The 26,614-nt window shown below is 35.9% G+C and overlaps 1 protein-coding gene across 4 annotated transcripts in view; it reads left to right on the plus strand.

Moving 5' to 3' along the window:
- GSTCD (glutathione S-transferase C-terminal domain containing) overlaps positions 1 to 22,263 on the plus strand; it is a 42,014-nt gene extending 19,751 nt beyond the window's left edge. For all 4 annotated transcript variants that reach the window (XM_087962927.1, XM_087962926.1, XM_026668649.2 and 1 more), the window contains 7 exons: positions 1,789 to 1,904; positions 2,578 to 2,622; positions 5,816 to 5,944; positions 7,293 to 7,426; positions 9,317 to 9,347; positions 15,961 to 16,030; positions 18,797 to 22,263. In XM_087962927.1, coding sequence (XP_087819053.1) covers positions 1,789 to 1,904; positions 2,578 to 2,622; positions 5,816 to 5,944; positions 7,293 to 7,426; positions 9,317 to 9,347; positions 15,961 to 16,030; positions 18,797 to 18,933 — 662 coding nt within the window. In that variant the 3' untranslated portion in view covers positions 18,934 to 22,263. The remainder of the gene's footprint in view (positions 1 to 1,788; positions 1,905 to 2,577; positions 2,623 to 5,815; positions 5,945 to 7,292; positions 7,427 to 9,316; positions 9,348 to 15,960; positions 16,031 to 18,796) is intronic.
- The last annotated feature ends 4,351 nt before the right edge of the window (positions 22,264 to 26,614 follow it).

Below are 26,614 nucleotides of genomic sequence, written 5' to 3' on the forward strand. Positions count from 1 at the left end.
TTTGATTTATGAATATTAATTAGGCTATTAGAATAGCCTATGCGCAAGTGTGGAAAGAGCATATGGTCCCAACAGAAGAATTAATTTTACAAAAAATAGCAGACTGTGCTGAAATGGATATGCTCACACTAAAAATAAGAGAAAAAGAAGAATCTGAATACTACTCAGTTTGGCATAGATGGTACATGTGGCTAAAAAAGAGAGATAAGAATTAGAAAGGATGAATATAAGAAAATTCTAAAGAGAGTGATATATAATGTATAAATTAATAGACAAAAGGGTTAAAGATGAATAAAGATAGCAACTGTAAATAAAGGTAATATGTATTAATGATTTGTATGAATAGATAATAGAAATGTAAGATAATAGTATATATATTACTCAGTTTGGCATAGATGGTACTTGTGGCTAGAAAAAAGAGATAAGAATTAGAAAAGATGACTATAAGAGAACCTCAAGAGAGTGATATGCAATATGTAAACAGATAGACAAATGAATAACAATAATAACTTCAAGTAAAGGAAATATATATCAATGATATGTACGAATTAATGATGGAAATGTATGATAATATATGTTGATCAAAAGCTGTTGAAAAATATAACTAAGATTTGTAGTGGTGGAAAACAATAAAAATGTATTGCAAAAAAACCAAAACCAGAGTTATAATGGCACCAAAAAAGTGATTTAGAACCGTTCTTCACATTTTACGACCATTGCAGCATCCCCAGGGTCAAGTGATCAAAATTCAGATACTTGGCAACTGGTTCATACTTATGACTGTTGCTGTGTCCTGGGGTCATGTGATCCCCTTTTGTGACCTTCTGACAAGCAAAGTCAATAGGGAAGCCAGATTCATTTAACAACCATATTGCTTGCTTAACAGCTGCAGCGATTCATTTGACAACTGTGGCAAGAAAGGTCATAAAATGGGACAAAACTCACTTAAATGTTTTCCTTAGCAACATGCATTTTGGGCTCAATTGTGATAGTAATTTGAGGATTACTTTTATAATTAAGTATAGACTATGTGCTTCATGCAAACCTTGATACAGCTAAAACCTGGCTTCTATTAAAAAGAACTTATGTAGAGTGCGAGCTCTGCTGGAGATAAATAATTTCTGGTTTTCTTGTTAATTGTGGGTTTCTTGAATAAAAGAAATCAAAGTGAACTGGACCTTAATTTTGATGAACAAACATTTATTTTTAAAAATGAAATAGAAAATATTGTAATCTGCCATGTAGTGCATTTTCTGAATGTTGCATAAGGAAGCAACAATAGCAGAGGCGGACATTTAATCCTTAGTAAACCGAAAGCACATAAATAAACTTATTTGTGTGCCAATTATTCAGATTATATTGTCAGATGAAACCAGGGTAGTAGAGAGAAGGAAGTTCTGTCAACTTTACCGGATCTCAAAACGCTAATCGGGATCACACTTAGAACTTGTGTAGGGATTCTACAGAAGGATGTAGAGCAGACTGGGAATCAGTAGATATCTTGGAACAATGCAGTAGCAAACTACTTTTGTTTTGGCAAAGAAAATTACACGGATATGTCAGAGAAATCAACAGAACTTAAGCTTACTTGGAAAGCTGACTTGTAGTACAAGCCATTTCCAGCAAGTTTATTCTTTTCTCCTTTTTCGACCCTATGAAATCCGAACTACTCCTACTAAACTTTAAAAAATAAATCAATTGCAAATCAGAATAAGTGGTTAAATAATTCATTCTAAAAAGGAACCATTTTTTTCTCAGTCAATTTATATTTCTTTTTCTCATTCTTAGGAAAGATGTCTGCTGATCGTGCTTTGAGGAAACAGCAGCAACTGAATAATCTAATTGCTTTAGTGACAAAACTGGCTAAACCTGGAGATGTAATTGTGGATTTTTGCAGTGGTGGGGTAATGTAGTATAAAATGCAATCTCAATTACTTTTCACATATACACATATACAAGCATACCACCAACCTACAAGACAGGCAAACTAATTAGTGGTTCATGTCTGCATCGATATTTTGTTGCAATATATTGCATATAAGGATATGCGAAATGTTCCATACCCGTACCACTCTGTGCCCAAGCTGAAGCATACATCTCTTGATCCATACATGGAGCAAAAGTGTTATTTTTTTTCCAGAGACAGAGATTGTTCTGAGATTTAGAGCAGAAGTGATATGAAAATATACAGTAAAAATCATTGCCAGAAGGAACAAGTGCACAGGCCAATATATAGGCACTGCAGGTGTCTGGGGGAAGAAAGAGAAGAAGGTTTGGAGTCCAGAGTAAGATGATGTGTGGAGAGGAAGAAGTCCCAGGCACACCAACCTTACCTTACTTATCCTGTAAAATCACTTTGGGATCCCTCCAGATTTTGTTTCCTTAAATAACCAGAACATTCCAGATTATTTTTTTATGACGAACCATGGCTAATCAAAAATTCTTCTGGAACTTCTGTAGTGTTAATTTCTTCCAAGTTCAAAATAAAGCATATTTTCTATTTCAAGCACACGCCCAATTGTAAAATAGTGGCTGTATAAAATTAAGATTTACTTCTTCATTTTTTGTCTTGAACAGGGCCATGTTGGAATTGTTCTTGGTTATATATTACCACTGTGCCAGGTAAAGTACCAATAAAATAAATATTGCTAATTCAAAATTTGAAATATGCTATTAGGTAAGGGCTGCTTATATACAGTAATATGTTTTCAAGTACCTAGTCACTTTTTTCTGGATAATCTTTTATAACTGATCATAATGTATGTCCTTCAACAATAATATTCTCCAAGTTTGTAGAACATTATTTCTAAAAAAAAGTCATCATACTATGAAGAAAATTCCATCTTTCTATATTTTTAAAAAATAACAAAATAATTATGTTTGTGACCACACATATTTTTACACTTCTTCATGGTTCCCATTTAAAGTAATTCCTATAGATAGTGAGTAAAAAAGAACAAAATTAGTATATGGAGGACCAAACCAAAGGTAACATTTAGGTTAGCCTAAATATGACAAGATTTTATCCATAAGTGATCAGCTGATTGTGGGAAGATATCAATTTAATAATTAATTAGCAATATTAGAACAAGCTCAGAAGATTCTCTAATAAAACTGGAGATCAGTCCTCTCACAACCTGGTGCAACAATCTATGACTCTATGTAAATACAATATGCATAACAAAATACTGCTGCTCTGCTGCATTTGTCAAGGAACTACCGAGAAGAAAACCACACAATTCCAACAACACTGGCAGAACATGCCATAGCACTGATGATGTTACCTAGTTGGGTAGTGAAACACCTGCGGGCAAGCAACTGAGTTTAGAGAGCATCCACATTTTGGTTGTAATTTTAATGAATTGTTTATTGTCTTGCCTTTTGGAGACATTCTGCCAAGTTGTTTTTTAAGGGTGCCTCTTCATATACTTTAGTGCAGATGTCAAGTCTCCTCATAGTGTTGTCCTTTTTTTTTTTTTTTTGGAGAAGGAGGGCAGGATAAACCCATTGCTTTAAAACAGGCTTGTCCAACCTGCGGCCCACGGGCCGCATGCGGCCCAGGTCGCCTCGTGTAATGCTGACCCAACGCCCACACCAACCTTCATGAAAGATCCAGTGAGGAGGAGGAGAGAGGCAGGTGTGAGGCGGGGGAGGCGAGCAACAGAAAAGGCGGGCAGCCGCAGCCCAAAGTCCCGCCTCGCCACCTCCTGCTGTTGCCGCCGCCACCGCTGCTGCTTCTGCCGCCGCCGCTGCTGCTTCTGTCCCCGCCGCCACCGCTGCTGCATTTGCAGGAGGAGAGGTAGGCGTGAGGCGGGGTGAGGCGAGCAACAGAAAAGGCGGGCAGCCGCAGCCCAAAAGTCCCGCCCGCCACCTCCTGCTGTTGCCGTCGCTGCCGCCGCCGCTGCTGCTTCTGCCCCCCGCCGCCGCTGCTGCTTCTGCCCCCACCGCCGCCGCCGCTGCTGCTTCTGCCCCCCGCCGCCGCTGCTGCTTCTGCCCCCCGCCACCGCCGCTGCTGCTTTTGCCCCGCCGCTGCCGCCACCGCTGCTGCATTAGCAGGAGGAGAGGTAGGCGCGAGGCGGCGAGCTTTCTTCCCCCTCCCCCGCAAAATTTGGCGGAAAATTATAAAATAAAAAATAAATAATTTTTAATAAATAATTAATAATAAATAATAAATAATAATTTAATTTAATTTAATTATTTAATTTAATTAATTTAATTATGTGCGGCCCAAACCAAATTTTCATCTTCTAATGTGGCCCAGGGAAGGTGAAAGGTTGGACACCCCTGCTTTAAAACCTTACTTATAAAAGTCTGGAGATTCTCAATTATCCAAAGGTCATGGTTGTCCCAAAGGTGTTTTTCCATATGGCAATTGGACTTTCTTGGTTTTTTTTTTTTCTCCTTGAAAATGTTTCACTTCTCACCGAGAACTGAAGAAGCTTCTTTGATGAAAAGTGAAATGCTTTCAGGGGGGGAAAAAAACCATGAAAGTCCAGTTGCCTTTTGGAGGAGCAGCTTTGGGACATTAGTTGTTGTTGTTTTTTCCTTTTGTGCCCTTTAACATCTTGACTTGAGTCAGTGTCCTTCCTTTATGTTGTGCTTTATTAAATTTAAGTTGGACCTTTCTCTGATACATTCTAATTTGCTATTAGTACCGCTTCAAATCATTGTGTATCCTACATGATACTTTGTAAAACTTTTACATAAATTTATATAAATCTAATAAAAAAGCTAAAGCAATTGCCTGAATATACTTTAGCTTATAGCCTAGTCCATTCCAGAACTTTACATAATCTCAAACCTGTTGGCAAACTGGAAATCTTGATTCCAGTTTAATTTTTTTAAAACTTTTACCGTAATGGAAAGCATGTAATAGTTTTGTAACACTGTAAAAAAAAAACCTCAGTTTTTTAAAAATATAAATCTCTGTTGTTATTCAATATCCTAAAATATGGAAGTGTTATCTGAGAAATAGTATGATTTAGTTACTAGTTCACAGAATTGTGCCGCTTCTATATGAATGATATGACTCCGTGTTGAGCCTCAGAGAGATTTTCCCTTGGAAATTTATGCTGATCATTTCAACACAACGAAGCCTGCAAGTGAACTTGAAAAAAACAGCTTCTTTCCAAATGCTTGACAATGAACCAAAGAGGCCTGCTTACAAATTATTTTGGGAACTGCAGTCGCAAAGTTCTGCAAAATGTGAAATAGATCTTAACTGAGACCATCTGGTATTAATGTGGTCATGGATGTTTGATATGAAAGACAGTATATATAGTAACTAGCAAACATCTACCCTTTATTTTTATAAACTAACCGGATAAAACCTTTGGAGGTTTGGCACTTATACTGTGTTTATTACAATGGTTTTGGATGCACTGCAGAATAATAACTGCACACAAGAATAAATTCTGAGTTCTGAGAACTGCAACTAGAATATTCCTTAGCCCTTTAACCTTAGGAAACACACTGTCCTTTTTGAACTGGAGGGGCCACCATTATAGATATATTGCTGTATCAGTATTAGGTTAGAAAATCCATTATTTAGAATTAGTACAATTTTTCACTATGAAAACAGTGAGATTTTAGTTAAATGATGTATCTGATTTTTGTGACATGCCCAGAACAATGCATTTTTAAAAGAACTATTTCAGGTCAAGATTAATTGTCTTTCGCTTATGTTTATAATGGAAACATTTCTGTTCAAGGAAAGTTTGTGCAAGCGCTTCAGTCTTTTGATTGTAAATATATACGTGTTGCTTTTTTAATCCAAAAATTGACCAAGATTATTATTTTTTCTTTTTTAATGTAGATAATTTTGGTAGAAAATAAAGAACAGTCACTCATATGTGCTGAAAAAAGAAGTGATGAATTAGGATTACATAATATTTGGTTCATCCAAGCAAATATGGACAATTTTAAAGGAAGTTTTAATATTGGGGTAAGCTATTTTGGTATTGTAACTATGAAATTTCAAACTTTTAAATTCAAAATTCAGAAAGGAATTGCTATGAAATTATTGATTCTCCAACATTATGCTCATTGTACAGAGCTATATCTCTGCTGCCTTTGGTAGCTAAAGAACTATTAAAGCAGATTAAAACCATTTAAAACCATGCTAAGTGATGCAGTCATACAACGTTGCCCTGCTTAGCAAAAGCGATTCTGGTCCCAATAATAATGTACTCAAGAACTACCATTAGGAAATTCTTTTCTTACAAATTAGATGAAACATAACTTGTAAAGCAGGGGTCCCCAACCACCGGGCCGTGGACCGGTACCAGTCCGTGGAACATTTCCTACCGGGCCGCTGGTTTGCTGGGCGCCGCCATCTTGTTTGATGAGAAAGTGCTTCTGGGTGAGCTTTTCCGGTGGAAAGCGGTGTTTGGGTCCTGAAGGAATCCTTGCGCCTTAGTTTCATCGAAGTGGGGGGCTTGAGCGAAACTAAGGCACGAGATTCTTTCAGCACCCAAGGCAAGGCGAGCCGAGCAACTGTCCCGAAGCCGTCCCAAAGCGAAGCCCATCGACAAAGGTACAAAGGAGGAGTTGAAGGTGGCGGGGAGAAGCGGGGACGGCTAGCTGGCCGGTCGCTCGGCTCGCCTTGCCTTGTCATGCATGCTGATGCCGGTACCGGGCGCGGATCATTTTGTGATGCCAGTACCGGGCCGTGGCACAAAAAAGGTTGGGGACCACTGTTGTAAAGTACAAAAGTGCAGTATACACTTCAGGGGGAGGGGGAGGGGTTCATGATATCTTATGTTACCAACCAAATCTAAGCCTAAGTCTAAACAGGTTTGAGGAAATAGGTTTATTTTGCTAAATTTGTAGAATTTTGGTCAATGGTTGGAATAGCAATTGCTCCATGTTGGCTTGATTACTCTCATTATTTAATTTGAGTACATGTTGACATTCATTCTCATGTCAACTTCTATAACATTTTTTCTAATCTGAGTATGACTAATAAAAACACAATGAGAGCCGATGTTCCAGTAGATAACTCAGCTGCTGAGAAAATGACATGGGAATGATTGGTTCCTTAATGAGCAGTATTCTTTATATGCTTTCATTCATGAAAACATTTATCACTGACACTGTGGGACTCTTCCCTCTCTTATTCATGCACGCTCCAATATGCTCAGTGTACCCTCTAATTTTGTGGAATATAAATGGAAAGCTTTTCATGGACGTTTACTAGTGGGGCAGTATATTCCACTCATATATGAGTCATTATTGAGATGAGAGGCCATAGAAATTGAACAAATAAAATAAATATTTGGGGTTTTTTTCAGGTGGCATTGCATGCTTGTGGAGTGGCAACAGACATGGTCATTGGACACTGTGTTAAAGTTGGTGCAGCATTTGTTATCTCTCCTTGCTGTTACGGTTTCATACAGAATACATCCAAATTTGCATTTCCACAAAGGTCAGTTGCTTTTCCAATATGTTAAAATGTATACCATTTTATCAAACATCTGAAACTGCATTTTGGGTACGAGGGTAAAGCTTTCTCACATAATAGAGAAAACAGAAAATCCAAGCATTATGTTTAGCAGCTGGCATTTTAAAACGTTTAAAGTTGCTTACAAATTATATCAAAGTATTTCAGCTTGTTTTTACTTAAGAAAAATACAAGTTACTAGTGGTGTGGTGTGTAGAAAAGCAATACACAGTCCCAACTCACAGAACCCCAACTCAGTGGTGAAATCTCAGTTGAAGCATCCCAATAAATGTCTATCTGACTTCCACTTGAAGAAATCCAGTGTAGCTCACTGGTCTTATTTTTGGAAAAAAAAACTTTTTTCTAACTTTCAGTTGGATTCTACCTTCTGGTAACTTAAATCTGTTCATCTGGGTCCTGCAATCAGAACCAACAGATCCTTGTCTCTCTTTGTGATGTATTTTCATGTGTACAAAGAGTGCACGCTATCCTTCCATTGTCCTCTCAAAGCTATACAAGACTAATTTCTTCTAAATTTCGTAGGAGGCTTAGGAGATCCTCTGATCATTCCTTCTCGTTCTTTCTTCAAGTGTGATGCCTAGAACTAGGTACAATATTTAAAGTGTGGTTGGACCAGTGTATAATATGGCAAAATATTCCTTCCTGCTATTTGGAAATTATCTTCTGTTGAGGCAGCATAAAACTACATTGCCCTTTTTCTTTCAGTCATGTCACACTCCTCATTTACACTTCATTTCTTTGCAACTACTATTTGAAAATGTTTTCCACGTGTAGTGTTATTACTGAGATATTTCCTATTTGATCATATTAAGCTTTAATTTCCCTTAAAATTAAGAACCCCAACATTACACGGTCATTTTCTTCCATGTTCTCCTACTTTTATTTCCTGAAAAATTTTTATTGGTTGGTATGAACTTGGAAAGTGCTTCTTCCCTCTGAAGAAAAAAAAATCTGTTACTAAGACAAGTAAAGAAACTTCTGGAATGAACATAGTCTCCCAACAGATGTCTGGATGGTTGAAATCCTATTATTATTCTTTAAAAGATTTGAGATTTATTTTAAAAGAAGTTGTTCACATTTTCTCTTTGAATCAACAGACGTTTGGAGATACCCAAAAGAAGAATAACAATAGACTTATATATCGCTTCATGGTGCTTTGCAGAACCCTCTAAGCATATTTATTCCTCCACTTATTTTAATCAAGATGGTCTCCATAGCATTGCCATGTTGATTCACTTGGATTTGTACACAGGAGTGAACACTTTACTGCTTCTGTTTCTTCTACAGCACATACATATTTAACTGAGCTAGAAATATTCACATTTTTAACCCATCTCACCCAAGGATTCTGTTTTAAAGCCCTTCTAATCAAACATGTATTCAAAGTAATTTTTTACCACATCTTGAAAGTTGTTAGGCCTTATGCCAACAGTCCATTATTTAGATAATTCAGATTATGGTCCCCCCCAAACCATTTTTTCCTGTCAACACCATTTGCATAGCCAACCATTTCACTTTGGTTTTCTAATTTTCCTCTCCAGACTCTTCTGTTGCAATTTTTGGGGAATGTATTTTTGCAGATGTTATCATGTATGTATAGCTATGGAGAGATAAGGCAATATGTGTAACTATTCTAAAGTATTCTTGTTTTTTCAGGAATATTTCCAATCTAAGTTTTTAAGAGTGCAACATAGTTAAAAACAAACTGAACTACGGATCCATTTTTAAAGGATAGTATACTAAATAAAACATGTTTTGGGTGCTTCTCTCTTATATTACTATAGGTGCAACAACATAATCACTTGATTAAAAATTTGTTTAGCATTTAAAATAAGATCTTCTTTTCTGTTATAGCCATCAGTTCAAGAAAGTGCTGTCATACAAGGTAAGGAAAAGATAAAGTTTGGGTTTAGAATTTCATTGTGTTTATCTTTCTTGTTTAGTTTAGTTTTACTGTAAAAAAAATCTCCCATTAAAAACTTATCAAAATAGCAAACTTTAAAATGCACATGTCTTGTTCTCCTTTTACTAATGGAATACAAATTTAGTAAATATAAATTTATTTTTAATTTATTTTCTTATCTTGTTTTTCAAATCCAAGAATCTCTAAGGCAGGTCATAAAATAGAGTTTAGAAGAGCTATTAATAATTTAAAACATAGGCCAAAAAACCCCTTCATTTTGGTATTAAAAAAACTATATTCATCCATCAATTGTATGTACAAAGAATAGCTGTCAAATGGGAAGTTTCTTTCTAATGTCTTCTAAGTTATGTTAAATACGTCTGGAGGCAGTTTGAGCCCATCCAGTAGTATTAGGCCAGATACAGATCTGTGCATCTTTGAAACAGTTTCCTGTTTTAACAACCATTTTCCATATGCTTCCATATGGTTTTGTTCTTTCCCTCCTGGTCTTCTCTCCAGATTGAAATTGGACAGTGATAGTTTCTTAATAAGTATTTCTCAATTTGATACTACAGAATTTGGAGTTGTACGTCAAATTCTTATTTAAAGAGCTGAATATATAACATATTAATAATCTCCCTTTTAGACTTACACTTAGAACAACTTTAGAATGTATACTAATCAGCATATATTAAAATGAAATTTTGTTGCCTACAGCTCTCAAAGGGTCTTTTAAAGATATTTGAGATATTTGTATCAAATAACCATCCCACAGATCCAACGGGCATTAACCTTGGTGCGCTGCAACACACTTCCCACAGCAGTGTTGGAAGGCCGATATTGAAAAATACCATATGAACTGAAACTGTGCTCCTGTGGACAATGGGCCATTGAAAAAAGTTCACATCCTGCTATATTGCATCTTCTATAAGGACTCACGGACTCAATTCATAACACCTTACCTAACAAAATGTCTGAGAAATACTGAGAGCTAATACATGCCACTGCTTAAATCAATAATTCATATAGAACATGTTTTTAATTCACAACTAAGAAAGCAAGACGAAAAACAGGATTAAATATTTTCATAATTTATTAAATTATTCTGAACATTTATTTAGATGAAACCACTTAAGAGGCATTTTATTTACAAAAGTAATTTTCTACAGATATTCACTTCAATGGCCATGTCTATAACCTCAACATGTTCTGAGATTTTTTTAAAAAAGATATAAAGACTACATTTTACCTTTATTTTTGTGTATTGACAACATTTTATTTCCCGCCTGTTTGGACTAGAAGTACAGTATCACACCAGTAAAAAAATAAAACTAAAAATTACTAATGTAAATTATTTTAAAACTTTTTTTCTATCATGGGTGCAGTATATTTTTCCACTTCTTAAATTTCTGAAAATGCTTCTTTCATTGAGTTCATTGAATACTGCAATGATAAGAAAATAGCAAATTCTGAAGATGTGTCATAATGAAACATTACAGGTTCTAAGAAACAGATTGTTTTCATAAATGTGCAACAGGTTTTTTTTTAAATAAAAGGTCATTTGTGCCAGGAAGACATTTCAAAATCAGTCCAATTTATTTGTAGCATTTTATGTGAATCTATACCAGATGGTATCTCAATTCCAAGTTTTTATCTTATAACTTGGTTGTATCAGCACTAATGAGAACCCTTTCAGTTTGGATTGATATGCTTTTAATTATCCCTATAAAGCCAAATTGGTGGCTAGACATTGTCACACATTCCATAGTTGATCCCAACCTGTTTTTTTTTAATTTATCAAATGAAACTAAAAGCATTTATATCTATTAATTTGTTTGTTCAAAATTGTAGTAACAACAACCAGAGTAAAGAAGTGATTGTTATCACTGAGATTATATGAATTTCCTTATAGAAATTTTTTTGTATCACTAAATAAGATTACCGTATTTATCGGCGTATAACACGCACTGGCGTATAACACGCATCTTCATTTTAAGGGGAAATTTCAGGAAAAAAAATTTAAAAAATTCTGCCTGCCTGCCTTAGTTTCTGGTTGTTTGGGAGCAGCTTCGGCTGAGAATAATAACTATTCGCCTCTTTTACTCAGCCGAAGCTGTTCCGATTCAACCATTAACGAAGGCAGGCAGGCAGGCAGAGCGGAGCACTGCGGGCGGGCGGGCGGGCGGACGGGGTGGGGGGGGGGGAGAGCGACAGGAAAAGCCCCCCGCTTCTTTGAAGCAGTTTCTTCCTGTGCTGGTGGAGGAGCGAGAGAGCAACTGAGAGAGCTGACCCAGAGAGAAGGACAGGCTTCGGTTGCTTCCTCCCTCCCCTTCTTTCATTTGTGTCCTTGATCCCGATCCCAGCAGCATTCACCGAAGGCTTCTTAACATTATATCGGCGTATAACACGCATACATCATTTGCCCCCTATTTTCAGGGGGAAAAAAGTGCGTGTTATACGCCCGATAAATCTGTACTTAAATATTAAATGCACATATATGTAATATAGAACAGTGCTTTTTAGAAAAGAGGAGCAAGGGAAAAATGATGGGATGATTAACCATTCATTACCATTTTTTCCATTTACAGGCCTTTCAAATAAAGAGGTCTCTCTGTTTACATTAAAAATAATGCAACATTTGACTCATCTTAATATATACACTTGGAAATAGAGGCATTCAACCAGTTTTTCTACACTTAGAGCATGAACTATGTGATATCATGTATGTATGTGGAGGGTACCAGAGAATTTAGGAAAACCTGCTGTACAACTTAATAAAACGATTTTGTTCCATTAAGGGGATAAATATCCAGACAATAAAACTTTTTTTTCATGCATAGAGAATCTTAGTTTAAATAACCAGTTTTCTCACTTAAGCCAATGTTTCCTAAGAGGGAATATCCTTTACACAGCATAAAGCCATTAATGCATTTAGGGAGGCTTTATTCCAATTATGGCATTTTTCTAAATATTACATTTATCTTCTGTTTCCCAGACATTTAGAATTGAAAATAGCTATTTAGTGTTATTTCTGCCAATGGTAGGAAAAACAAATTCTATTTAATTCTGTTTTGAATTACACTGTTAGAATCTCATCTGCCATCATCAGGCTTCTGTATAGTGTGAGTCTGTGAGTCTGACTTTCACAGTCGTTTCACAGGTGAATACCATATATATATATATGAATACCATATATATATATATATGAATACCATATATATATATATATGAATACCATATATATATATGAATACTATATATATATATATATATATATATATATATATATATATATATATATATATGTATGTATGTATGTATGTATGTATGTATGTATATGTATATGTATATGTATATGTATATGTATATGTATATATGTATATATATATGTATATGTATATATGTATATGTATATATGTATATGTATATGTATATATATATGTGGATCTTTGGTTATTCGGGTTTTCTCCCGCGTAAGATTCAAAGTATCTAGGCAACGTTTCGGCGAGGGCCCACTCGCCATCTTCATGAACAGACGAGTACCCAACATGATAAATGACACCAGACCCACATCCATGAGGGCCACACAAGATGCCACCACCACACTTCCACGTAAAAATCAGACTCACACCCACACAGAAGATGAGACACGACCACAGACCAGAAGCCGCACTGCAGCTGCATCACTACCCACTTCAAACTCCTCTGAACCATACATGAAGCGAACTGACCCCCACCATGAAGATGTGGCACGACCACGAACTCGAAGCCAAACGAACACAGACCCAGACCCCAAACTCAAAGCCATATTAAAAACCCAAAATGCTACATCACAGCCACCCGCTCAGGACATCACATCAGAAAACTCAAGAAATTACACCTCAAGAACTCAAGAAGTCACAACACAGCAAATGACCCAGGATATCACAGCACAAGACCAAGGATACCACAGCAATAAATCTCACAAGGTCATCACACAACCCATTACCCAAGCTGTTACTACACAGGAGACTAATCGAAAAGAGATCAAAACACAAACGACCCAGGAGATTACAACACAAGACCCAGGATACCACAACAAAAGAACTCACAAGCCCATCACACAACCCATTACCCAAGCCGTTAAAACACAAGAGGCTAACGACCCAGGAGATGACAGCACAAGATCCAGGATATCTCTACAACAAAAGGCCATTACACAGCCCATTATACCAACATCAACTCCATCAACCAATCAAGAGGCTGCAGCACAGCCAACCAGCCCAGCACACCATCCCCCACCACTTGTATATATAGAGAGATGGCAGCTCCGGTCACACACTGCTTGCACTGGCACTAAGCCGAAAGCACCAGCCTGAAGATGGCGAGTGGGACCTCGCCGAAACGTTGCCTAGATACTTTGAATCTTACGCGGGAGAAAACCCGAATAACCAAAGATCCACATACAAATACCCATGAGAACCTCAGAAAACATATATATATATATATATATATATATATATATATATATATATATATATATATATATATATATATATATATATATATATATATATATATATATATAAATAAAGTTTTCACGGGTACTTACATGTATGGTATTCAGCTTTGTTCGGGTATTTTCCCACGTCATTGTAGTTGTGCTTTTAAAGTTGTAGCAACGTTTCGGCAGAATCTTATCTGCCCTCATCAGGCTTCTGTATTGTGTTTGTCTGTGAATCAGACTAAGAATGTAATGTAATGTAATGTTATGTTATGTTATGTTATGTTATGTTATGTTATGTTATGTTATGTTATGTTATGTTATGTTATGGAAATACCATTCACGCATCATCACAAAATCTCCAGAACCGTAAAGCCTACAAACTTGAAATTTGGCATGTATGTTCCTCTTGACTTCTAGGTGCTCACTAAGAAAGGATTTTTCAAATGACCATCAGAGCATTAGTATTTCCTATATTATTATTATTAACAAGCTGTGATGCTGAGTTCTACTCGCCCTCTCCACCTGAAAAGAAATCTATTCCAAATGCAAAACACAAGCAGAAGAGAGGAGTTTCAGTTTAATTTCACAGCACAAGCAGCTTTAGTACAGAACAATTGAGCTAAGCTACACCTAGGCTCTTTGCTGTCTCTTTCTTGCTCACACAGCAAATACTGTTTCAGTTTCCAAACAGCCCTCAACTCTCTCACACCCTGACAGGATGCTAGCCAGATGAATACCGATGGATGCTGGTAGGCAGAGGCAGAATTTTTTCCCTTTATTTTCCTCCCCAAAAACTAAGCCCGACCATATAGCATACGCGCCTGCCTACCTTCCATTTCATACAGGGACTAGCAATATATATTAACATTTCACCTAGATTAGTAAAACACAATAAAATATAAATGTTAAAAAGATCTAAGTTCAAATATCAATATCTAGGCCATCTAATCATTGAAGCACAGCATCATTTATATTTTAAAAAATCAGATACTGGACCGGTATATGCTCCCTTGCTTACAGCCGGTCATGATGTGATCTACAGTTTGATGTGGGACCCTGCAGTCATACTGAGGGAAGAATACTATGTTCCATTTATACAGAGAATCCTGACAGAAGCCATATGAGGTGCTAATTCTATTCAGAATTGTCCATTGCTGATGTGGTAGTTCAAAGCCTGGCACCATTTTTGTAGGATTATTTATATGTCTTCCTATGCCTATATTTCCAATACATTTCCCTCTTAATTTACTGGTTTCAAATTCTGTCTGTGCCAGTCTCAGGGCCAATAATTCATACCTAAATCAATGTAGTTTCAAACGGCGTAGTTTTAAGAACAAAAAATAACAGGTGTTCCACAAAATAAAATATAAGTTTAAAAAATAAAAATAATACTTATGCTATCATGGCATCAATCTTTTATCTTTTCATTTAATAGAGTAGACCCTACATATACCCACTTCTAATATCTTCTCTGCAGGAAGCATGTTATGCACAATGTATCCAATCAGTTACAGCATGTAACTGGCATTAATGAATCTCAGTTCCAGACTCTAGAAAGAAGGTTAATCTCTTATTGGTAGAGTTTAATAACCAAACAAATCAAAACTTCAAAAGCTCATGGTATAAAAGTACAGTGTTATGAATTAATCTGGGAGCCTTGTACTCAATCTCAGAGTAGTATGCCTATCCAAGAGTCAGGAATAATGGAGGAGAAGGCACAAAATAATAACACAGAAGGCATTACAACTGGGCCAAAGTCATTTAATGCTTTAATAGTAAAAGCAAAGAGACCAAAATACAGTCCAGGATATGTTTCCTGAAGCAACCTTTTCCAAAGAGTATTTGCCAATGGAGAAGTGCAGTTTTCATTTGGAATTATAGTAGCTGTGTCTAGTTTTGACTGAGTCAGAGGAACATTGGATTAACTTTCTCTTGCTTCCTTTCATTGACTTTCAGTATAATCCAAAAGTATAACCCAAACCCTTATGATAATAATTTTTAATAGAACTACAGCTAAACCTTCTTTTTTAGATACTTCTATTAAAATAATTCTTTTTTGTAGAGTAAAAAAAAATGTGTCCTTTTGTGTGTGTGTGTGTTTTGTTTTAGGAGCATATGATTCTTTGCAGATTTGCTGATCAGACAGCTGTCCAGCTGCCCCCTGAACGCAGGCAAATAGGTATGCTTTTCTGTAGAACTGCTGTTGTGGAGTTTATATGCACTATATTTGGTGATATGATTAGCTTGCTGTTAATGGGTGGTTGTGGCATGTTTATGAACAAGAAGTTATAATAGTATATGTCCGATTCCAATCTCTTGTCAACCATGTCTCCCTCTCTCCTCTTTGCAAAACCTGCTTCCTGATTCTTTGGATAGATATACAATAGGTGCTATCTGCGAAATTGATTTTCTGGTAATAATATGACACTCAACCACAAACTCTTCTTTGTGCTAAAAGCTTATATCATTGAATAATTTAATTATGTATAATATGTAGTTAGATATCCAAAGTGGTCAATGACTCATAAAAAGCAACAATAACATAGTTTAGTATGGATAGTGTGGAAATCATACTATCAAAATCAAAATCAGACATAGCACTATAAAGTTTTTAGAAATAAAATGAGACATTATTTACAATAACAAAAGACAAAAAGTAAGCCAGCCAACAAAAATTATTAGGTTCACTGTAAGGCAGAACAGAATAGAAATTATTAATCTTATTGGTAAGATCCCAGCAGTTTTCAAATAGTTGATGACATAGCTTGACCAGGCTCTAGGTTCATCCTTAGTTTATGTCTTTAAGACATATGACAGGCATAGCTAGTTAGGAATCTTCATGACATACCAATAATTTACTAAAGATTGATTGCTGTCTGTTACCATCAGAATACAGCTCCCTATTTATCCCCACTCTAATTTTAGTTACTTCTTTCTCCTATCTGTTTGTGTTCTCTGTAACAAACTCTTTGCTTTATGCCGATTAGTTTTGGAGCTTGCTGATTGTTTGATTATATCAAAGCTAATTGTTCTGCCTTGAAAAACTGGCTGTTGACTAAATTCTAATGCTGATTAATTTGGCTATTTTAAAAACTTTCAATGAAGTTCTACAGTTTTATTCTAGCTTATTTTATGCTTTAGTCATTGTTAAATGTCTTAGGAAGCCATGTGGTTGAAAAGTGAACTATAAATAATTGAAGTAAAATATTTGCAATGTTTAACAGAAAAAATGTATCTGGTTGCTAAGAGTCAGGAATGATTTGTTGGTGCATAATTAATCAGAAGAAAAAAATGAGGATGAATATTAATGAAAGTAACAGAATAACAGAGTTGGAAGGGACCTTGGAAGTTTACATCAGATTAGATTAACAGAGTTGGAAGGGACTTTGGAGGTCTTCTAGTCCATTCCCCTGCTTAGGCAGGAAACCCTACACCACTTCAGACAAATGGTTATCCAATCTCTTCTTAGAAACTTCCATGTTGGAACATTTACAGCTTCTGGAGGCAAGTTAAGTTGTTCCACTGATTAATTGTTCTAACAATTAAGTGTTTAGTTACAGGCTGTATCACAGAGGTATTAACAACAATACAAGTGTTTGCTTTGACACCTGAATAAAATATGCAATCTCTGTGGTTCAGAGTACATAAGGAAATTCCAAGATATTTTAACCTTTTGTATCTCTCAGTAAATCTGGCAGATTTTAAAGTTAGCCAAATTATGCTGTTATCAACACAACTGTACATTTGAAAAGTGTCATTCACCAATTGACAGTGACCACCTTTTCCAATATTTTGGTGATATAATAAGGAAATGTGTCACATAAGGATGGGTGGAATGGCTGTGTCTTTGTGCGCTTTTAAATGTTGATTCAGAATTTCAGCAGTCCTTTCTCATGGATAAATTAGGAAAAGGAGAAATTTCTGATTCTCAAACACCATTTTTCTCTCCCTCTAGCTTTTGTGTTCTTATTCTTGTCTTGTTAGTTCTGGTGTGATACTTGACATTAGGCTCCGTTAAAAGTCTTTTCTATTTCAGTCATCTTTCTTCACCTTTTAAACTTTTAAGTTTAAACTTCACCTTTTAAACTTAAATAGGTATGTAGTTTTATTTTCAGATGACTGGAGGGGGGGGGTTGTCAGATCGGATTAGCACGAAAACGTGTTCCCTAAAAACAGGTACTGAAATACATTGCTTAATCTTAACTAGTTCTCCCTGAAAGTAATGCTTTTTTGAACAGGTGGGACTCACTTTTGAATATTTACCAATGAATGCTTAAGTTTGTGCTGTCCTCTTTCTCCCTTTAAGACTTTTGTTACATTCCCAACCCAAATTACTCTTCCAATCAATATGTTTTCTTTTTGCTACTCTTCTGTTACTTCTACTTTCGCAGTTTGTTAACAAAATAAAAATAATTTATATAGTATTCTGTCTTTGCATATGACTGCTACAGAGAGTTACTTCTGTATATAATATAAAGCATGGCAGCCACCAGAAGTATAAAATTAGTTGATGTGTAACATTTTATTTAGACCAAAGATAGATTACAAAGTAGCATTCAAAGGTATTAGTATATCATCAATTATTATTATATACCTCCAGAAATCCAAAATACATTCCAATTTCCTCCCAACAATAACCCTGTAGGACAGGTGACGATGAGAGGTTTCATGTTAACCAGTAAGGTTCTATGATTGTGGGAGATTTGGAATTTGAGTCTCCCCAAGTCTAAGTCTGGCTTTCAGAATTTTAAAAGGATAGCAGGTGCAACACCATTTAGATTTATTTCATTACTGTAAAGTTCTGTGGAGTTTGGGTATGGGATACCAGAGAAAGCAATATTCCTACATGAATTCTTCCATGAAAAATGTTATAATGCAATTGCTGCCAGTTTCTATATCATGTATTATAAGAAATAGAAATATATATTCTGTTTATATATTTTAGGGAAACAATGCATGGGACTTGTGGACCTTGACCGGGCTTGGAGTGTGGAAAGAAGCAACTACTCAGTCCAAGTGATAACCATGGAACCACAGTCATGTTCCCCAAAGAATAATTTGATAACCGGTATCCCAGTTTAGTTCAAAGGTTTTTCTATCAAGTTGAATTAATATTTAGTTCTCTTGATCAAAGTGCAAATAACATTTTGAAGATTGGAAAGGAAACAGTGTACATCTTGAATCTGTTGTCTCCAGAAGAAGGAAGGCAATGCAGTAGGGGCTATCTTGCAAAGCTTCCTAATTCCTGCTTGAAGTATGTGATTAAATGACATCTGGCTCTCCCAAAATATTAATCAGTCTACATTATAAAAGCAACCAATATGTCCTTGGAAGAATGATTTCCTTTTCTATGAAAATTGGTCTTGCATGTTGGAAAACATATTTTGCAAGGGTTCTGGGCTCATCAGTATTGATCTAAAGAACAAATCACAGAATCTTCTTTTCAATGTTTTACAATTATACTTTCTGTGCTCAGTTACAACTGTATTGCTATATTGATCACTTTGCTCAATTTTTTAAAGATTTTTTTTAAAGAAAAATATGTTCTAAATAAAATAATCTTACTCCGAAGACAATTTATGATCACTGTGTGGTCAACATCCACATAGTTTTCTTAACAACTGTATAATTGTGGTTTGATTGTTTGCAATTTCCTAGAGTAGCTTAAGCTTTTTAACATTTTTTGGGTAATCTCCCATTAGTACTTACTAACCAGGTCCACAACTTCTTATTTCAAGATAGCCAAAGTCATCTAGAGAATGCTTCAGGTCAAATTAATCACTGTATTTACAGTATGCAATTTATAAGTAGATTTATACATTAACTTTGATTACTGTGCTTTGTAGGACAAAGCAAACTTGCAAGAAATTCTTTAAATGTGTACCTTTTACCTATTATTTCTGCAACTCTTCTCTTTATCTTCCTTCAGTGTGAGGATCCTTTAATGTTTTCCTTTGAGGATTATGTTTTGTTTTGGCCACATGAATGCTGGGGAGGAAGAGAATAGGGAAAAGAAAACAACAGTGGAATGACAATTAAAGTAGAAAAAAGCCACATGCTCCTTTTTCATTTTTTCCCCCCTGAGATCTGTTTCTCTAAGAAAACTAATTGTTTGTATTTTGAAATACAGTATGTGATCATGTGTGAGTTATAGGTTGGTCCTCCCGAAAAAACACTGAAATAGCACTCCTTTTTTCAGACTTTCATTTATAGCAGCCCATTAAATAAAACCTCATTTTAACTTAAGGTATGTTGTAATTAACTATTCAGACAGATTCTTCAGAAGGTAAATAGAAATAGAATTCTTAATTGGCTAAGTGTGATTGGACACACAAGAAATTTGTCTTGGTGCATATGCTCTCAGTATACATAAAAGTAAAGATACATTTATCAAGAGTCAAGAATCATAAGTTACAACACTTAATAATAGTCATAGGGTACAATCAGTGGTGGTATTCGACCGGTTCTGCCTGGTTCTGGAGAACCGGTAGCGGCGATGAGCAGTGGAGACCGAACCAGTTCTCTTCGCTGCTCTGTGTTTGGCCCACGCACCCACCCAAGCTTCCATACTCACTTTTATGGCCAGAATTCAAAGCGCATCTGCTTTGCGCGGCGCAAAATAGCACTGCGCAGCAGCTGCTGCAGCAGCCAGCATCGTGCAGGGTTGCAGGAGGCAAGTTAGAACGCCTCTGCGCCTGCGCAAAGTATGTTTTTTGGTGCGTGCGTGCATGCAAAGTGTGCATGCGCACAAAGCGCGACCACCAAGCCACGCTCACCGAACCGGTGGCAACTTTATTTGAATACCACCACTGGGTACAATAAACAATCAAACCATACTAGGAAACAGTCAATATAATCATAAGGATACAAGTCACAAAATTACAGTCATACACTCACAAGTGGAATGGGGTGGGTGATAAGGAGTGATGAGAAGATTAATAGTAATAGTAGTGCAGACTTTGTAAATAGTTGGACAGTGTTAAGGGAATTATTTGTTTAGCAGGGTGATGATGTTCCGGAAAAAACTGTCCCTGTGTCTGGTTGTTCTAGTGTGCAGTGCTATATAGCATTATTTTGAGGGTAGGAGTTGAAACAGTTTATTTCCAGGATGTGAGGGATCTGTAAATATTTTCACAACCCTCTTTTTAACTCGCTGCATACAGGTAAAGTAGTGTAATCAGATTCATAACACTTCAAACTATTACAATGTTTAGGTTCTGTTTGGTTTACTCAAGCAATGAAAACCTCCTCCAGAATTAATTCATTTGAGTAGACTCAGTTGTTCCTTCATTAATGTCAGGGCTGGATAATAAAATATTCAAAGTCCTTATCATATACAGAGCTGAGAAATCTCTAATATTCCAGGCTTGATTCATCTCTCTTTGTTTCATCTCTCATAGTACTTGTCTGAAAAATTAAACAGATTGCTCAAAGCTAATCAAGGAGAGAGTAATGTGTGTAATAATTCTGTTAAGAAACACTTCGTTTTGAATGGTGTTTGTAACATTTTACTATTGATGATGGCACAACCAATGAGCATATTTTTCTTGTTCTCATTCTATTATGTTTTCTAATAGTATAATATCAGTGTAATGTATTTTTGAGACTCTTGGATTCTTTAAATAAGAAATTTAACATTTACTATTGAACATTTAAGATGGTCCCTTTCATATTTAATGATAGTTTTTGCTTGTATTACTTCATATTGTATGTTTAAGAGAGTTTAAAACTGAATATCAAGACAAACAATCCCAAGGCAGTTTGTTTATACTTTATTCCTGTGAAGATAAAAGGCAGGAAGACCCAAATGTTTGCACCTTTGATAGTCCAGAATATAAATGAATCAATCTTAAAGGAAATATCTTTGCTACTACCATTCTGTTTCATTACCAAATCATAACTGACAAAGGTGTGAATAAAGTGTTAGAGAATTGACTGCTTCAGAGAGAATTTTGATAGGTAATTACTAAGATCAGCTTTAACAAAAAACTCTAAAAGCTTATTATCCAAAGCAAACACACACACTGAAATGGAAAAATGCTGTAATTTGGAAGCAGTTGGAAGCCCTGAAACCCAAGTCATTTCTCCCTAATCAGTGGAAGAAAGAGAGAGAAGCAGATGGCTAAGCAAAAGGGCTCAAAAGACATTTTATGAGCTGATAATGAAGTTTCATAAGTGGCAAGATCATGGCTGCAGCAGTCTACAAATACTCTGGAAGTTGTTCAGTTGATGTTAGTGAGAGGATTTTTTGTACATTGGTCACAGCCTCCTCTTTCTATGATGACAAATCTTCACGTATATGTTTCTATTTAAAACGTTGATTCCTGCCTAAATAATTTTTCCTTCATTTCATTCTGAATTGTCAGGGAGAGCCATATGGGAGTGGAAATAAACATTTTTTTCCAAAAGTAATATTTTGGTAATCATCATTTGCTATGTATTATAAAAATAAATTGATGAAAATCAGTTTGAAGCCACAAACTTTTCAGGGTGCCCATAAGTCACTCTAATCAAAACTATTACTGGAAGCTTTCTGAGATATTTGGCATTTGTTCACCACTGTGTATCAACAACTAGAGCCAATGCATATATTATTACATAGTTTCCCAATCTATGCTACTTGTAATTTTATCTGCGAAACTGTGGTTTCTAATTTATTCTTTAAGATTGTAATGTTCCAACTGGGATCATGGTTTAGGGTGTGTTAACAAAGCATTCCAAATTGTTTTCAAATTGGCAATAGGCTTTCATGCATTCATTCTTTTTTGTTCTTCAAAAAGGTCACAACACTTTTCATGCTTTATTTTAAGCTTCTAACTTTCTTCTTCTAGTAGTGCAAGTATGTGTTAGAGAGACCAATGTGACAGCCCTGCCAAATTTATCTGATAGAGACCAAGTAACAGAATCACAGACTAGGCCTGCTAATTTATTTTTCTAAAATTGCAATACTCGGTTACTTAAATGCTGTATGTGTACATGCAGATTTAACTTTTTTTTTTAATTAGGCAATTTTCCTAGGCTCCATATATCAATAATGGTTTTGTATTTCATATTATCAGATGCATTGGTGCATTTTTTATTAAAAGCAGATTTTCAATTTATGAACTCATTTATTCAAATTGTTTTAAATAAAAAATTACACCAAAGGATTGCAATGCAATAAGGAAAGAGGGAGGTCTGAACATTTTTTCACTTTCTTGCTTTTTAGATATCCTTTATATGCCAGCTTCCTAGAAGGTGAATTTGTTAAGAACGTTGTTACTGAATAGACAAGTGCAGCTACTTCATTCCAATTCCGGTATTGGAAGAGATTTTTAGGATAATCAGTACAAAAAGTTGTATAAAATTAATCTTCCAATTATTCTTCAATAATTGTGTAGCAATTTATATTTGCATTTTTATGGCAAGCTGGATTGTAAATAAATGCACAATGGCATTTATATATTTAACTCTTTTCAGTATTAACATGAAACCCAAATAATTGTTAAATTTATTTTTGTAAGTAACATGCATGTCCTTTAACATGCAAATAACTTCTGTGGAATAGCAGCAAGTTATCAAAATTTCAGCAGACAAGGTGGGGAATTTAATATTCCTTCCTGCAACCCTCATGGAAATTACTCTTCTGAAATGTGGATTTCCACCAAGATAAAATTTCAATTGATACCAATGAAATTTTTTTCTTAATTCAAATTGTGCTTTTATAGAATGATTTTCAATAAGGATGTAGAAGGGAAAGGAAAGGGTTAAATCGCTCCTTGGTATTCCTATATTTTTATTTCCAAGAAACTGTATGCGGATTTTTAGGAAATCAAACCCATAATTTTGTACCAAGATATAAGTTAAAAGCACATGATTATTCATTATAGAGAATATCAATAAGTTCCTGCCCTGCTCATCTATGTTCTTTGGCCTGTTAATTCTGTTATCATCCAGTAGATGCTACTAAACTTGTATTATAGAATCTACTTTCATACATTTTAAAACAGATTACTTTGTGTTTTTTAAGAGTTCACAATAACCTATATCAGGGATGTCAAACTGGCGGCCTGCAGCCCAGATGCATTATGTGCAGGCCATGCCCACCCCAGCTCCGTGAAGATATGTCATGTGATGGCAACATGACGCCGTGAGTTTGACACCCATGAGCTATGTTTAACCAAGGTCTAGTAGACAAACCAGAACTTACTCATTCTCTTAGTGATGATGGGCATTAGCAAATCAGAATATTGACTCAAATATCCAGGCACTTTAGAATCACTTTCAATCTTTGTTTGGACTCCTGTCTAAACCATTTAGTTTGGTGCAACTCTCTGTACCAAAATCAGCCAAATCCACATATCTTAGTGTGAAAATTGAACTTTGTCATAAGTCTATCATTACACAGGCTGATAGCAATCGTGAAAGATTTAAAGTAAGTGTGGTTACCACATTACATTGAATTGATACCCTACTATTCCATTAACTTTAGTACTCAAAGCATTTTGCAACAAAGATGGAATGAGTAAAACATGACAATAAAATAGATGATCCAAACTCAAATCACAAAATAAAATGTAGAAAAAGATGTGTTTTGCCAACTTCCTGCATGCTTGGAAGATAGGAACCAAACACATCTTAGGAAACAATAGCCACTACCTACAAACCCAATGAAAGAACAGGTCAAGGAGCACTTCCTAACTACACATCAGCCCTTTGAGCACAAGCACAACTCCACTTCCAAACAGCACCTCCATTATGTACTCTACAATCTTTGCACTTTTACAACCTTGAGAATGGTTTAAAAATTACTAAGAAGGCGTCTTCCCAGCTACTCATTGTTCTGAAAGCCAAGTAGTGTTAAAAACCAGCCAAGAAAAAGATTGACAAAACTAGCTGAGGTTTGTTCAGAAGTTGAGCTCAACTTGAAGAAAGCTTAATAGGAATTTGCTAAATTTTGCTAATTTTCAGAGTACGAAATGGCATGAAGGATAGGGATTGTATCAAAAGCAGCTGCAGCATTTGGATGAAATCTTCAGCGTTCTGTCCATGGCACCATCATTGCTGCAGTTGCTCGACCCATCTCTGTCTTTCCTGGAAAAGACAGCTGCACCTCTTGACTTAATTTCCTGTTGTTCAAGATGTGCACAGTTCTTATTTTATTACGGTGGTCTTCCTTTTACTGATGCATACTGCTTTGTATACCAGATAACTGAAAAGCAGCAGAAAATTACAGTTAGTACAGTAAATTAAAAGAATAGTAGGGGAGGGTAGACAAGGGAAATTGTAACGGTATGGACCAAAGATGTGCAGATATGAAATTCGCTAGCGGAATATATTTGTTTTATCTGAGGCAATCTGGTGCCTTCAGATGTTTGGGGACTGCAATTTCAATCAATTCCAGACAGTTTAACATGGATCTCCTTTTAGGGATAACAAGAATTTTAGAAGAGTCCTTATTTCAAAGCTAATCTGATCACAGTAGATTTTATGGGAATCTTACAGGATTGTGCAGCTATTCAGATCCAAAATAGAAAAAAAATGCTTTGGAAGTGATGTGGTTATGGTTTGCTGCACCTTTTCCTGATATCAGGAAAGAATGTGTTTGAGCTAAAGAAGTGTTAAGGAGGTGGTGGCAAAGACATGCACCTTTTTAATACTTCTGTAGTGGAAACATTTTCCTGGAATGATACAGCTATCACAGAAAATCAAAGAAAGATATAGACTCTTTAAAGAGGTGCCAGCAGGTGCAGTAACTATATTCATCTTATTGGTCAAACACCATCCGACACATCTGCCAAATTGCTGCTGCATTCAGGCTGCTGAGAAAATGTAAGGATACACTCAGGATACCTTGCACCATTGATTAACAAACTCTAGCCAGGATGATAGTTGTTATCACTTTGGAATACCTTATATATTTTTTACCCAGAGAATTTCAACGTCCATGCTGAAGTTGCCCCATGAGAAATGGTTAGGATTTCATGGACCTGTTTGATATCTGACTGCATATCCAGTAGGATGCACAATGGATTTATGTTTGGCTATTCTGTTTGGCTAGTGTGCTAATGATCTGCTAGAGCAGGAGTGTCAAACTTGTGGCCCACGGCCAGGATGCACTTTCCCTGGTTTAGTGAAAGGGGAAAATTCACGATATGTCACGTGACGACACGCTTGACACCCCTGTGCTAGAGGATCATTCCGTAACTCTAGTTTAATGGGCAGATCATTTTCTGGGCATATTTAGAGCAGCAGCTGCTACAAAACTTTGTTTAAAAATTCAAACATCTGGATATATATAATTTGGGGAGAGGGAGGATGAACTTGGAGAATCTCCCATCTAATATGCCTTTATTATTATCAAAATCCTGGTCTGTAGAATATAGTAATGGCCTAAATAGTTGGTACTATAGCATCTAAATGCCCTTTTCTCTTTAGCAGAAGTCAGTTGACATCTTGGTTATCAGAAAACTGAGAACAATTAAGCAAACAAAAGAACAAATAGAGGAATTATAATGAGCAATCAGGCTGAACCATAGGAGTTTTTAAAGGCCCATTTATCATTTAATTTTTAGACTGCTGCACTCAAAGACACCTGAAATATCTGCAGCAGTAATTGCCATAAGGACATGTCTCCATTATGTCTGCACAGCACAGTCTTATGCTTTAGAAAAAAATGCTGCAACCCCATCAGGATTTTGGAAGAGTGCCAAATTCAGAATCCAGCTCAGGAATTTTCACGTTGGTTGGTTTGTTTCTGCAAATAAAACTGATCAGATCTGCT

Source organism: Notechis scutatus, chromosome 4 (genome assembly GCF_049901735.1).
Source record: "Notechis scutatus isolate UNSWTSFEM ecotype Mainland chromosome 4, rNotScu1.2, whole genome shotgun sequence".
Taxonomy (NCBI): Eukaryota; Metazoa; Chordata; class Lepidosauria; order Squamata; family Elapidae; genus Notechis; species Notechis scutatus.